The sequence below is a fragment of the Neolamprologus brichardi genome, chromosome 7 (assembly GCF_056152115.1).
Source record: "Neolamprologus brichardi isolate AB-2024 chromosome 7, ASM5615211v1, whole genome shotgun sequence".
NCBI classification, from domain to species: Eukaryota; Metazoa; Chordata; class Actinopteri; order Cichliformes; family Cichlidae; genus Neolamprologus; species Neolamprologus brichardi.
In genome coordinates, this window is record NC_142110.1 from 65,822,048 (window position 1) to 65,838,387 (window position 16,340).

Here is a 16,340-nt window from a genome sequence, read left to right on the forward strand (position 1 = left end):
AGATCTATCACTTTATCACCTATTCAGGTTGTAAATCGTGTTTTTAAAAAGTAACTAAGTAACTAAGTAATTAATTACTTTTGAAAATAAGTAATCAGTAAAGTAACGGGATTACTTTTTGGGGGAAGTAATCAGTAATTAGTTACTGATTACTTTTTTCAAGTAACTTGACCAACACTGGTGACCACCCACCAGGGTGTGGATGTGTTAGAGAAGACAGCAGCGCTAAAGTTAGCCAAACTCACACAGGATCCAAAGGATCATGAGTAGCCCTGTGGTTTTTACACTGTGGCTGCAACTAATAGTTTACATGGATGTTAAAGACACAGAGCAATTCCTTTTCTCTGACCTTAATGCTAAATGAAAATCTGCTTGGACACAGCTCTACTTCACTGACTTGTTTTCAAAGAATAGAATTGATTTTAAAAACAAATGAAATGTGTCAGTGCTTGTTGTTGCCGAATGTCTCGAGCAAATTCAATTTAAAAATAAATTGCGTTATTTATTCAGTAAAAACTGGAGAGCAGACAAGCTCAAGTGGTGCTGTGCCTCCTGAAGATGTAATTTTGAGTTGTACTTTTCTTTATTGAGGTGTTTCTTTTCATCTGCACATTTGTCAGTCTCAGGTTAGGCCACGGTTCATTGTATTATTCTCAGTACCAGCAGCTCACAAATCAGCAAACACGCGAGTGGCACAAGTTAATTTGCTTTGCTCCAGATACATTTTTACAGGATATCTGCAGCCTGTAAAAGCCTGACACTGCTGAAGGTGACTTATTTGTGTGTGCACAGCAAATTCTGGACAACAGAGGGAAACTAACAAACACTGCGCCCGTGTTTGTTGGAAAAAATTGCAACTACGGCAATTCAGCGTGACAGAGTCTACAATTGAGTGCAAAGCAGGAGTCGGGCTGCGTATAAATCATCTCCCCTCACTCGGTCAGTTATCCTTCCTCCCTCCATCGCCTGCTATGAGTTCACCTGAGCTGCCGGCTTTGGAAAGCTCAACTCACAGCAAGGGTGCAAATGAACCAGATCACACACTGAGAGGCAGTGCGAGTCAAACAGCGGATTTCAAATAAACAGATAGTTCAAACGAGGACATAAATGCAACGTGAACAAAAGCGAAGCGTGAATGACCTCAGGCTGCCTTGAATGTGTGTTTGCCTTTCAAGGCCGACACCACAAACTCCTCTGTGTACCAGAGTTTTCTAGAGTCAAATGTGAGCTCATCTGTGCAACAGCTAAGGCTTAATCTAAACTGAGTCGTGCAATGCAGCACCGATGAAAAGCACAGCAGCAAATCTACAATCGAATGGTTGAAAAATGAAAGAATTAAGGTTCTGCAGTCGTTGCCTCAAGTTACTGAATCATAAGGTGTACTTAGGCTTTCACAGACTGCTTTTGCTTAGTTTTTGCTGAAAAAAAATAAAGTGGTTTAAGGTTTTTGGTACTTATTACCTGTTAGTGTGCATTAGGAGCTTTAATAATTACATTAAGGACGTTAAAAGCCTGATTTGTGCACTTCCTGTCTTGACTTTCCCCAGTTAAAGGTTAAATAAAGACTAAAATAAAAAAAATAAAAAATAAAAAACCTGAACAGCAGTGGACTGACAGCGTCTGACCTCACCGCCATGGGCTGAAAACACAGATCACTGCAGGCAGCCAAGGACAGGTGGAGGAGGAGGAGGATGACTGTATGGAGGCTGTAGACTAAGAGGAAGAAGATGAAAGGGAGGAACAGGAGATGGAGAGAGAAAGAGGCTGACGGCATTAAAAACAAATCTGTTGGCAGCCGGCAGATAAACGCTCCACTCACTTTACATCCACACGCTCTCTCTCATCTACTGTTTACCTCCCTCAGCCTTATCCTATCTCTGTTCACTAGTTTGCATCATCCTTTTGTCTTTCCTTCGCACGTCTCCTCACTCGTGGCCCGATTTCCACATGATTTGTTTGTGTGGGGCAGCTCTGGTTGTGCTTCATGCATTGCAATTATGTACACTTGTGCCTCTCAGGGGTTTGCCCTGTGCCAGAGTCTTTTTAGCTACAATTTCAGGATCAGAAAAGGAGGTATAAAGACTAATTAACCCTTTAAGACCTACCATAGAACCAAGTCCGCCAGAGCTTATATTATATTTTTACATGCTGTGGAGCCATTTATGGGAGCATTTCAAGTTGCTATACATCAATACAACCATTATAGCCCAAATTGTAATAATATGTATGCATTAAGTGCATAGTAATTACATAAATTGCAAAAAAGTGCAATAAACTAAAAAAAAATTGATTTTTTTAACATATTTCTAGTTAGAGAAAATTAAGAGGCTTAACCCTCAAAACTGTAAATACAAAAAAGTTGCACAAAATAGTTTCCCACCACAGGAAATTTATTTTGAGTGTCTTCATAGTTTTATTTTTGAAATACACCAATTTTTATATACTGCAGGAAAAATGAAAATAAATATTATAATGCAAATTTGCAAAAAAGCAGCATATGCATCAAAATAAACTATTTCCAGCAGTGCAATATGAGTCCTCAGCATCCCAGAAACCACACAGAAAGTCATAAAGTCAAAGATAACTTTTAAAAACACCAGTATAGGCTCATTGAGGCCCAGATGGTAAAAAAACTACATTTCCGCAAAATGACGTCATTTCCAGTTTCGGCCAGGTCATGGCGGACATGCGATAGTTCACGCTGATGGACATAGGAAGTGTTACAAACAGCTGATCGGATCGGTAAAGCGTGTTTTGGGAATATTATGTTTTTGTTGCTTTAAGTGCTTTTTATGCAATTTTTGCAAAGCTATATGTGGAAGGAAACTGTGACCTAGCACAAGCTGATGGCATAAGATGTAAGTACAACTCCTCCAGTTTCATATGCAAAAAAAAATATTGCGCTAGCTTACGTGGTTCCAGTTCTACAGGGATTTAAAAGTAGTTACGCAAAATGGAGCGTGTCAGCTCCGACAGGCTTTAAAGGGTTAAGAACTCTGATAGTTCCCAGTTTGTGCAGAGCTAAAGCCAGTCACTCCGTCCAAGGTGAAAAAGTACACCTGATCTGAAAAAAGGACAACTTTAAGGCTAAAAAAAAAGGACAGAAATTAATCCAACCTGCAGTTCCTCTAATGTCCACTTGAGACTGTCTACGAAAGTGAGTCAGTCCGTGTAGACTTCCATGTCCAACTTTATAGCAGACAGAGCCGTGTTTACAGACTGCGACAAAAATGGTTTTAATTTTTGTGGATATACTTTTTTTAAACATTTTAATAACGTGAGGCTTGAAGGTTGATGTCCTAATGGAGGGTCACACAGGCGGCTGTAGCTGTTTACTGTCTGTTAGGCTTTGTTGCAGCTAGTTGGAGTCTCTTATCTGGATGTCTGGACTGTGTTGGTGCCTTTTGAGAAATAATATGGCCTCCTGTAGATTTAGTTGTAGTAACAGACCATCCAAAAAGCAGCTTTGATCTGCATCTATTTTACACGTATACAGTTTATGCTAACCTAGCTGGCTAGAATGAGTACCTTAGCAGCTGTAGCCTTTTCTGACACTAGAAATCCGACACAGGCGCAGCCAAAAATTAAGGATCAAGCTCCAAATCCATAAAATAATAAAAGCTTTCTGATCTGAAAAGCTGAAACCCCTTAAATTTGCCTTTTTCATAATGGCCAGTAGGGGTGATAGTTTTGGTTGCAGAAAATGTTTCTGTGTTTTTGTGGCTGTGGAGGTAGAGTAGATCGTTTACCAATGGGAAGGTTTTATCCAGGAAAGTTTATAAGGATGATTTTCCAGGATTTGCTCATTTGCTAACAACCTGTCAATCACAAAATGTGCAATTTCACAGATTTCCCTCGCTTCTCACACCTGGTTTCAAAACACTAACCTGGCAACAGTAATAGCACTCAGCATGAGCCTTCATATTCAACAGACCAGGATTACAGTACTAGTCAAGTTCACATTCGCTGTGTACATCTTTCATATACAGTCTGTGGTCTTCCTGCCAAGACTGAGCACCTTGTTTTTATGCTTTACCCATGGATCAGATGTCATTTTGTACAAAACTGTCCAGCATTAGAATATTTGAACCTTTCAGTCAGTTGAAGAACAAAATACGACCCGTGCTGCATTCTGTGAAGATCCCCCCACAATGATCAGAAGTAATGTATTCATGTATGTATTCATTTGTTTAGCTTCCTGAAGATTTACTGAAGTTTTTCAATGTTAGTCCGCCCTGTCTCACTCTGTAGGAAGCTAGGCAGGATGCAAAGCTGTGTCAACACTGCTGCCCTGTAAATATTTATAGGCGTTTATCTGCTGGGCTGCGGATTATCAGCTTAGTGTGGTACAGTAGCCCCCCGACCAACACAAACACAACACGTTCACCTGTTACCTGATGTGTTGTGACTGCAGGGACAAACACAGCGGGACGTCTGAGTGTGTTTCTGCGAGCGTGCCGATCATACAAACCCACAAATCAAGGGTGCTGATAATGCCCTAACACATCTGCTGTATGCCTGAACTTTGCTTTCACTGCACTGAACTGTTTGTGTGACACAAAATAAAAACCAAAATGCTGAACTTTATTAGGAGATAAAAATAAAGTCTCTTTGAGGAGATGTCAGGTCTGTCAGGCACCGTCAGCGACGCAGGCAGTAAAGTTTCTGTTTAACGACACGATGTTCCAGCCCTCTTTGCACGAGGGCTGCTTGATATTTTTAGCTTCTCTTTTACCTTCCCCATCAACCTTAAACTCTGTTGAATTCTAATAAATTAAAACTATCAGGTGCCCTCTCAGGCGGTTTCCATAGACATGAGCATTAAACACAAGATTCACAAAATAAGTCATCACTTATATTGCTTTTTAACCTTTTTTTGCGTACTTATCGATGTAACAGTCAGTATAAAACTGAAGTTAATACAATAATACAGTATCTGGTTGTTAAGTGATGACATGTAAACCCTGGTTCATTAAAGCTGTTGTCATTTTAGCGTAGTGTTTTAATGCTTTGTTGTTTTATTTCATCTGAAGCCCTGCCAAAAAATATTCAGCCTCTCTGGGTTTTTATTACCACTAGTTGTCTGCAGGACATCTTAAAGCTTAGTTTTTAAAACCTTACAATGTAACTACACCCCATTACCTCACAGATTACAAGACACCAAATATTTGAACGGGTCAGAAAAGAATCACTCTGAGGCTAACAAAGATATGAATGGGTACATGAAGCCAAGAACCAGGAATTTTATTATAGTGAGTAATCTCAACCATGCAGCAGGAGATTAATGACAGTGTATTATGACGAAGCTGATGGTGCGCATGGATCATCTCAAGGGTTCTCCCGTAACCATAGCTTTGTAGCTGACCATGTGGCACACAATTATATACCAGCTATCCTAACGTCAGTAACCATACTGTTGCTGTCGTTTTGTTTTTTGTCTTCATTTACGTCCGAAGTGATAGCAGAGCTGTTGGTTTAAATTTTTCAGAAACCCCTAATTCAGAACACGGTGTATTATCTTTGGGTGGAAACTAGCGAGCTAACTTTATGTCCTGTTTTTCATGGATGCCTGGATGTTAAACTTGATGGTCACATCTGGTAGAGCAGCCACACTGATCATTTTATTAAATATGGTAAATGGCCTGTATTTGTATAGCGCTTTTACTAGTCCCCCCTAGGGACTCCAAAGCACTTTACACACCCAGTCATCCACCCATTCACACACTGGTGGAGGCAAGCTACAGTTGTAGCCACGGCTGCCCTGGGGCAGACTGACAGAAGCGAGGCTGCCATATCGCACCATCGGCCCTTCTGGCCAACACCAGTAGCCAACGGGTGTAAATGGCCTCGCTAGAAGTCTGACTAGCTATCCAAACAGCTAAACATGAACCCAGGAACTCCAGACAATAGATGAGAGCTTATGAAGTTTACTGGTTCTTTCATTTTGTGAAACTGTAACAATAAAGCAAATGTGGAAATGTACATTACTCATCTGTACTGTTAACAACAACATGTGCCTTAAACCAATTACCTAACATTGCATTTGAGAAGCTAGCATGACGATTAGCACCGCTAATTAGCATATGAATTGGCGATCTCATTTACATATGAATAGCACATAGAAAAACTTGTTAACTGTGGTCCATCACACATAAAGACAGTCCTTGGAGTGTCTCATTGCTTTTCACCATTAAATACTTACAGACAATGCTTTAACAAACACCCAAAAGAAGAACATGAATGTGGCGCGGCCATCTTGAAACAGCATAGCAAGAAAACATCCACTTCCTGTTTAACTCTTCTTCTACTGTCATAAAACATCGACTTAAAGGGGCCACAGGGTGGCACATTTTACTAACATTCAAAACATGAAATTAACTAAGCAGTAACATAACAACAGGTGAAGTGTCTCGCCCAAGGACACAACGACCGAGACTCTCCGAGCCGGGGCTCGAACCGGCAACCTGCTGATTACAAGGCGAACTCCCAACTCTTGAGCCACAATCGCCCAGTTGTTGCAATCGTGAGAGAATTCAGACAGTTTTTAACTCTCAGTCATGCTGTAGAGTATTTTTGAGTTTGGGAACTGAAGAGTTTTGACCTAGAAACGGCTAAAGACATCAACTTAAGACTTGGCTTAAGAGGCAGGTATGGACATAAGTATTGGGTCACACCTCTTAGTCTTTGAATTCAAGTGTTTCCAGTCCATTTGCTACAGGTATATAAAAGGAAGCACCTAGCCATTCATTCTGCCCTTAGAAACATTTGTGAAATATTTGGGTTGTTGTAAAGAGCTGGTGAATTGGAGGGTGGTGCTGTAATAAGATGCAACTGTTGCAACAGTTATTTCTCCTTCGGCTGTGTCATATATTATGGCAAAGTGAAAGTACGTAGGAACCACATCATCTCAGCCATGAAACGTCAGACCACATAAAGTTGGGTTGCCGAGTACTGAGACCCAGAGTGATTAAAAGTCACCAACACACTGCTGACTCAGTAATTCAGCTTTATTAGTAGAGCGCCAAATCACAGCAACAGTCACCTCCAGGTGCTTTTTTTCTTCTTGGGTTCTTGGGTGCATTTATTTTTCCCATTTTAATGTACAAAGCTATGAATGTGTATAAATTCGGCAGCAGTACACGCTGCTTGTGGTCATTGGATTCCGTAGCTTCATGCAGCTTTGCATCAGTTTCACTACTTCTGCTCTGGCCATCATAGCAGACGTACATTTTCAGCATTGGTGTCAAGAAATGGCACCTCACTAACTGTTAAAAAGCAGCAACCCTATCTTTAATATATAAACAACTTATGGATTTAAATGTCCATTCAGTTGCTAAGATTAGGGGGGCTTGGGAGCGGGAGTTAGGAGTAATTTTTTCAGATCAGCAATGGGAGAGAGCAGTATCCAATGTCCTTTATAGTACGTCCTGTGCCAGGTTACAACTTATCCAGTTCAAGGTGTTTACTATTCAAAGTCTCGTCTGTCTGAGATTTACCCACAAGTAATGGATCAGTGTGAGAGATGTCATGCCACCCCATGTGACCTAGGCCATATGTTCTTTCTGTGCCCAAGACTCCACGGCTTCTGGAGTCAGTATTGACCCTGTGCACGAGAAAATGCTAACTTCCTGGTTTGAGACCGGATGTGGGGTTGTACATTTCCGGTAGCTTTACTTTGCGGTCAATCGCTACTGCAAAGATATCCTCCAAAATCATGTCCAAAACTCGAAAACGGAAAGATCGCGTTAAGTCACAAAGAGCAGAAGGTGGGAACACTCACCACTGTTGTGTCATAAAAAATCTAATGATCAATTTTGACCTTTAAAGAGTTTAGATCGATCAGTTGTTTACATCACTCAACACAAGCAGAACTGCATCACTGCAGCAGAAGACACATCGTCCACATTCAGAAGCACATCTCTGTATAGTGACTGGTCTTATGATTTAAACAGGCAAATGTTCAGCATTCACACTACAGGTGAACAATAGTCAAACCAGGTGTTTCCCCCATTATGTTGATATCAGCTAGTCAAGTACACACCTACACAGCATGTTAACAAACCGTGAAAAAAAAGCCACACAAAAAATGAATGATTGCTGGTAAGGGTTTCTACACATTAGTATTTACAAAGGGTATGTTGTGACTTACCTTAAAAATTACAGCGGTCCCTCGCTAATAACGCGGTTCACCTTTCACCTGGCTGTGAGATTTTTTCGTGCAAGTTTGCATGCTTATTTTTTTACATCACATTGTCCTGCGTCCTGATCGCTGCAGACGATCTCCTCCGTGACTTCTCTCCTGTACAATACAGAATCGCTGCATCGATGCTAGCAGTGTGACTCTGAAGTGCTGTATGTCCACGACACGTTTTGCACCGTCAGAAAATAAAATTGGCTAATTGATTTCACCTATCACTGGTTATTTTTAGAACATAATACCCGCGATAAACGAGGGACAGCTGAGAAATATAACATTTGAATCCATTTTCTCTTTTGCTCTGAGGCGCGGGGAAAAATATCAACAAGTTGATGAACATTATTTACAGATATATTGGGTAAATGCCCAAGACATCTATAGAAACGTAAATCGCCGCTTGATTCATACATTTGCTCAACTTGTTTTGGACCGTAAACCAGGCGCGAATAGGACACCGGAAACAAAGCTCCCCACAGGAGTTTCCGCACTGGAAGTAGCATATGCTAACGTGCACATAGTCAATTCAGTTATTCTTTCCAAGGCTCTTGGGACCCAAATCAGCTACGACCCTTTTCTAGCTGTTTTTGGGCTTCCAGTCAACACTGGTCTAACCGACCCTACACACTTCAAAATATTAGCCTTTACATCACTTTTGGCTAGACGTTGCATCTTACTCCTTTGGAAATCTTCAAAGCCACCTTCAGTTTGTTTTTGGTTTAGAGATGTGATGTCATTTCTTAAATTCTTTCTTAAAAACATATCTCCCCCCCCCCCCCCCCCCTTTTTTTTTTTTTGTGTGTGTTTTGGGTTTCTTCTTAGTTTTTGTTTTGTTTGTTTGTTTTTTCAATTTTATTTAAGCGTGTGTGTGTGTATTATCGTATCTGTTCGTGTAAGAAAAACTAAAAAATATATGAGGGGGAACAGATTGTATTGTCATTGTAAACTAATGTACACTTGTCTCTCAATAAAAATATGAAAAAAAAAAAAAAAAAGCAGCAACCATTATTCCCAACATACGCTACCATCCTCTGACACGTTACAAACACTAAATGTGCTGATGTGTGTGGCCTTCAGTCATTCATGGCTTCCTAATTTGGCATGAAATCCTCAAAACTGGAAGAAAACAGGCTCTAGATGGAGTTAAATTCTGAACCTGAATATCTCTGCATGTTTGTAGGTGCACACAGCTTCTTTCCCCGGCCTTTAAAGTGTAAATGATTTTTTTTCCCATGTCACAGAAGAACCTTTTAAAATGTACTGAGCAGACATATGCGTGTGTGCGTGCGTGTGCATGTGTGTGTGTGTGCGTACGCATTTCTATTTGTGTGACAGTGAAAGAGATGAAGTGTATTCATGTTCCCCCTGCAGTCATTGCTCCTCCAGCTGTAGATGGCTGCTGTGATAGGCAGCAGAGGTTGGCAGCGAGAGGAAAGGCTTCTCCTCATCCTCGCAGTCGCCTCCTCTATCGTTCCCTGCATCAAATTGGAGCTGTCAGTCAGCTCTCACCCGCAGCACGGCGCACTCTATCAGACCGCAACAACCGCGGGAAAAAACACGGCATCAGCGAGCGGCGACATAACACCAAAAGGGAGAAGGTGCAGCGAGTGCTGAAAGGAGGGCATCTGGGATTATTTGATGAAATGAAATCAGTGCTGGTTATCCGCTTATAGAAGATAAATCACTCTGTCCTTTAGAAAGTTTCATCTCACCTCCAGCAGGTAACGCGGCCCGACAGAGGGAGCAGCTGCAACTGATTTAAGACCAAATTCACTTTCAGCTGACTTTCAACTGCAGCTACATACAAATGGCACAGCTTTCATTCTCAATTAATTTCCTTATAAATCAATTTGATACTTTCATTACAAGTAAGGAGAAAAACTCGGCTGTATGAAAACTTCCTTCAGGGGGAGGTTTTAAACACTTGTGTTATCCTGCTGTGTCTTAAAATACAGCTTTGAATTGAAGTTTTTCTTTATTTTCTACCATATATATCCTGGAATATGACAGATGTGTCTCATATTTTAAATAACGAGGCCAGCATATGTACAAGTAAGTGTGAGCCAATCACTCTAAACGCTCAAATTCACTGTTTTCTTCTTTCTTTTTTACTCTTGGCTCTGCATGAAGTCATAGGCAAGGGCTATCCCTTATATGGTCATTACAGCTGCTGTCCTAACCTACGGTTTGCAAGAGGCAGCCAATCAGAAGGAAGTTAGCACCACAAGACAACCTGCATATGTATGATTTTGAAGTCTGATTCATGCAAAGCTATGCTGGTAAAGTCCAAGAGTCCCCTTTGATAAATAGGTGTTGCATTACTATATATTTTACTTAATAGTTTCCAAGGTAACGGTTGTTTTACTTAATAGTTTCCAAGGTAACGGTTGTTAACACACACTGAAAATAAATAATGGCGCACCATCTAAAATAGTCACGGTTTTGAATTTTCCAAATTTAGAAACTCATAAGCAAAACATTTTAGAAACAGAAGTGGTTATGCTGTGTCATGAGTAAAACGTTGGTTCTCTGGGTGATGCACAACAATTAGTTTGGACATTTTGGGGGGAAAATGTATTTTTCCCAAACACCCTGTAAATGCTGGTTGGTATGTTCTGCATACTTGCTGTCAGTTTAAGAGTGTTTGCAGCTGCACTTGAACTCTGGTTTATTTTCCCTATTTGAGAAGGTATAAGAGGAATAGGAGGATAACAAGACACAGCTGTGGACAGTCAAGACAGAGAAGGGAAAAGTAAAAACGCGACACCGGAGCTAAATAACTACCAAAAGCAGGACGTAAGAAGCAAGAAATCAAATCAAATCAAATCACTTTTATTGTCACATCACATGTGCAGGTACACTGGTACAGTACATGTGAGTGAAATTCTTGTGTGCGAGTTTCACAAGCAGCAGAGGTGTGCAAAGTACAATAACATAAGAACAAGCAAATATAAGAATGGCTAAATCTGAGAATTATATGAATAAATATATGTACGATATAAGAGTGTATGCATGTTTCTGAATGTGTATACTAAATATGTATGTCTACATGTGTGTATGTGTGTGTGTGTGTGTGTGTGTGCACATATTTTACAAATTAAATAGAGTAAAAATAAAATAAATATATAAAATATACAGAGGTTGGTAGTTGGATGTTGTGCAAAACAAGTGGCATTTATATACAGTATGTAGTGCATAATGTTGAAGTTCCAGTAGTGAAGGTGAGGTGTCTATGATGTGTTCAGCAGTCTGATGGCCTGATGGAAAAAGCTTCTCTCAGTCTGCTGGTACAGGACCGGATGCTGCAGAACCTCCTTCCTGATGGAAGTAGTCTGAACAGTTTATGGCTGGGGTGACTGGAGTCCTTGATGATCCTCCCCGCTTTCCTCAGGCACCGCTTCCTGTAGATGTCCTGGAGGGAGGGAAGCTCACCTCCAATTATCCGTTCAGAGCACCGCACTACTCTCTGGAGAGCTTTGCGGTTGTAAGCGGTGCTGTTGCCGTACCAGGTGGTAATGCATCCAGTAAGGATGCTCTCAATGGCACAGCGATAGAAGGTCCTGAGGATGCGGGGGCTCATGCCAAATCTTTTTGAAGAAAAGGGAAATGCAGAATAAACTAGAAAGACTGAATGAACTCAGAAACTGTAATTAAGGACTAGTTGATAAAACTCAAAATGGACACAAAAACTAGCATAAGAGCTAAACAGGGAGCACTTTAATAAACAGGAACTTTCAAATCAAACTGGAAAAAGCTACAAGTTCTAATCTCATCAGCTGATTTGGATGCAAACGAAGACCAACCGCGAGGAATGCTTTGCATTAAATGACTCTTACATGAATGTCAAGTTCGCATCACGTTATCCAATAAGCTATATATCTCTGCTTGTTTTTACAAACATCAGTCTTACTGTTGAGCTTCATCAATCCTGTTACAATCATCAATCATTAAAATAATAAAAAAGTAAAAAAACAAAACAGAAAAGAAAAAAAACTGGGCTTCCTGTACAGAATGGCAGCTTTCCTTCAGTCTGTATTTCACATACAGTTCAGAAAGAACTGCATAAGTGCACGCAGGAAAAATAAACCATAAAATATGCAACTTTTAGAACATGTACCCGTCCAAATATTTACAGTTTAGCCTGTATGGATTTGTATTTTACAAACCGCTGGACAGCGTCGCTTTTAACAAACAGGAGGAGAAGGTGTAGGTAATGTTTTTAGCAGGATATTACTTCAACTTTGGTTCTCCAAAAATCTAATTAATATCCTGCTAAAGCAGCGAGTTAAGCACGACGGGAACATTTTAAAATAAAATACAGCGTGAGTGTTTATGGTGACGAAGGAATATGGAACATGCCTCATTAATGGGGTTTTAGTAGTTTGGAGTAATGATGCAGCTCTTTGGCATAAAGCAATGCAATGTACTCAAACAGTTTCACTTGGATGCATTCAGTGTTGGTGTGTGAGATTTATTTGAAAAGACTCTTAACCTTTAAATACTTTTTTATTCATGCAACCTAACCTCAGCCTTCTATACGCGTTTGCATCTGAAAGTATTAAAAGTTTTGGTTTTTAGTTGGGAATTAAACTCAAAGATCACAAAATCCTTAAAGCATCATAAAAAAATCTATACAAATAGTTTGAGGAGAAGTTATTGGTTCAGCTTCTCAATGCAGATTAATAGAGCACATTAGTGCCTCATAGTTTGGTTTCTCATATCAGGAATGAAGCATTCTTGCGAGAAGATGAACGAGAGGAGCTGAAGGACGACTCATGACCTGTCCACTTGAGCAGACTGTCCTGTTGTCTCTGCTCTTTAGTATTCAGGCCTGTAATTGGTTCACATCCACAGTGATGCTCTACGAGTTGCATGTCATCCTCATATTAAACCTCTTCCTCTATTAGTTTGATTGGCATATTCAACCTCTGAATAGAGGGAGCAGTGTGACGGTAACATCAGACCGCCTGCAAATATTTAGTCAGGAAATGTATTCAATCTACTTTCCATGCACCCTTGTTGCATGTATTCCCCGTGTTTTCCTTATGTTTGCCTTTCGTATTTGCAACAAATAGGTACACAGGCAGCTTTGTTGTTGACCACATGGCCTCAACATTAACACTTTGGTCACCAACGTTTTGGGTTATTGGAGGCAGAAGTTATCAAATCTGGACAAAGGATGACTTTGTTGGTTACTGACGCAGTCTGTATTGTTACGACCCGTCTAGGGCCAGGCAATAACATGAGTGAGGCACTCGCTTCCCCCCCCAAGACCCAAGCAGCCACAAGAAACAAATCCTTTAGTTTCAATGTGATTTATTTACAATGTGAAAAAAAGGAACCAAAACGGGAGTGTCAACACTTCAGGCCAAAACAATAAACAAAACAAATCTACACAAATCCCGCACCCCTGACCTTACCAAAACAAAGTCAAGAATAAAGACAGAGTCTAACCTCCTTAACTAACTCAAAACAGGAGAAAAACGGGTGATCAAAAGAAACGGCAGCTCACCCCTACCCACTCCACTTCCACAACTTTCAAGCGCACCGCAGCCAGCGGCTGCCACAGGAATACTGCTGGGTCGTGAGGAGAAACACGAAGACCTCTCCCGCTGTAGCGCTCCAGCCTCCTTTTAATGGGCGGGTCCTCCAGCTGGAACCAGTCACGTCGGTGCAGTGTATCCACGCACCAATCGGAGCAGGGCCCTGGCACAGCTAAATTAACATAAAAAGACATAACACCTGCACAAAACAAACACATGAACATGCAAGTTCGTAACACCCCCTTCCATAAGAATTAAACAACCCTCCCATTGTTTAATTCCCAAACTATGAAATTGCTCTCGACAGGGCGTCAGCGATGACATTTTCCGTCCCTTTCTTATGTTTGATATGCAGGTTAAAATCTTGCAAAAGATTGCAGAAGTCTCTGATTCGAGTTTTGCATCTGGGAGAGAAACACCAATGGATTGTGGTCAGTGAATACTTGAACAGGGATAGAGCTGGATCCGATATACACCTCGAAATGCTGCAGGGCTAACAACAAGGCAAGGGCTTCCTTTTCAAAAGTGCTGTAGTTAATCTGATGTTTGTTGAACTTTTTTGAAAAATAACAAATTGGGCGATCCACGCCGCGATGGTCTTCCTGCATAAGGACAGCTCCTGCACCAGACGCACTAGCGTCAACCTCAAACTTGAAAGGGGACATGAAGTTAGGTGCTGTAAGAACAGGGGAACTGCACAGTAATGCTTTCGCAGACTCGAAAGCAGTCTGACAAACATAAAGACACAGATAGCTGCTAATTAGGGCTAAAAAACAGAATAAAATCTTGGACTTTGATTCACCAAAACTTGAGCACAGGCTTCCTCATGTGAGTGCATGGGCATATATCAAGGAGAGACCACATCAGGTACTCTACAGATGCACGGTGCACAGTAGTAGAGTCATATCTTCTCGTAGAGTCAGCTGTGCAGAGGGACATTTTTTAGAGCACTGAGGTGTTCACGCAAATGCTTCGAGAGGTGTAGAAGAGGCCAGCTCTGTCTACCTGGACGACCACCAATGAGCAAAGATGGTAGGCTGGGTCACCGACTCCAAAATGATTCTCCTATTTGTTCTGTTGAGTTTTTGGTTTGTCTTTGATTTTGGTCGTCAGATATTTAAATTAAGAGTCTTTTTTTCTACAGATCATAACAGAAATCTCTCGGTCACTCAGACGTCTTACTGACGCAATACTGAAGCATCAAACGTGGATTAATCCACCACTTAAATTCACTGATTCCTCCAGATTAAGAAAAATAGCTGCATTAGGAAATTATTGACTGTTGTTTTTAAATGAAGGTATATATTTTACAAGTTCATTCTAAAGATTTGTGTTTGGAGTTGCAAGCCAGAAGCATTGCAGGGAAAGTTCAGAGAAATAAAAGCCTTTAAAAATAAAAAGATTATTTGTTTCTTCTCCGCTTTCTGCTTTTAAAACTTTAATAACAAAGATTTTTGTGTATAAAAATGACTTCAAACAAGCTGCTCTTCATAAAGACGAACTCTGCTCACGATGTAAATTTGCCTTCATTTCATCGTAACAATAAAGCATTATTGAGATGGAAACGAGCAGCATGACGCTGCCGCCTCAGGCCCTGGTGCATCATGGGACTCTGTCTGCGAGGGTGTGAGTATTTAAAGCTTGCATGTGTGTGTGTTTATTTTCAGCGTGTTTGACTATCAGCGAGTTCCCTCTTCGGTCCCAGCGGATCCCAGTCCTGTAAAACAGCCCCGCCCTTCGTCTTCGTCCTCCTCCTCCTCTTCATTGTCCACAGCGGCTCTGAGAATGAGGAGCAGCAGGCCGTCCAGAAGGAGCAACAACGCACACACCTCCGCCTCCAGCAGCAAATGTAAGAGGATGCTGTGCGGATAGAAAAATGACTTTGAACTTTTAAAGTTTAAACAATTTCAGATACAAAATTACAAGGTTTATATTTCTGGTATTATTTATATTATAGGTCAGTTATAGGGTGATGTAGCCGTGGATATTAGCTCTAAGTAAATGGTACAAAACTTAACTCCAATACTGGCAGTGGACATGCTTCATTTTCTATATTTAAAGTGGTAACATTTCATTTATTTCACTATTTTGATATTTATGCACATTTACATATCCTGCAAAAACAAAGAAAATTAGTCACCTCATCAACTGAAGTCCACCATTTGCTTGGAAGTGGTGAAGATGTGTGTTTAACCTCTATGTTTGTGTTTAGCAACATAAAAACCCAGTTTTTCATTTGTTTGTAGCCTTGGGCGGCCGCGCATCGCTTCCTCTTCACCGGCTATTTTTAAACTCTGTTGAAGGCCTGCACATGTGTAGTTGAGTGGCAGTGATCACAGTGATCTTTCACCTTCATTCAGCTTAAATTCAGAAAGGAAAAATGGTTAATAGGAAAGGTGCTGAGAAAAGGCCCCAGTCACACACCTACTGCCAACTGCCTGGCAACCATCAGTCGCTAGGGAAAAATGAGTATTCCCTGATCAGCGAATGGTTGCAGGAGGCGGTTTGCTGGTAGTGAAAGAGTGAATTCAATTTATTCAATTTTATTTATATATCATCAAATCACAACAACAGTGCCCTCAAGGTGCTTTTTCCTGTAAAGT

At 40.8% G+C, this 16,340-nt stretch overlaps 1 protein-coding gene across 2 annotated transcripts in view; it reads left to right on the forward strand.

Annotated features, from left to right (window-relative positions):
• The window catches only part of LOC102794949 (RNA-binding protein Raly-like), an 87,568-nt gene that overhangs the window by 56,043 nt on the left and 15,185 nt on the right, over positions 1 to 16,340 (forward strand). For both annotated transcript variants that reach the window (XM_087844563.1, XM_087844562.1), the window contains exon 4: positions 15,405 to 15,586. In XM_087844563.1, the coding sequence (XP_087700689.1) occupies positions 15,405 to 15,586 (182 nt within the window). The remainder of the gene's footprint in view (positions 1 to 15,404; positions 15,587 to 16,340) is intronic.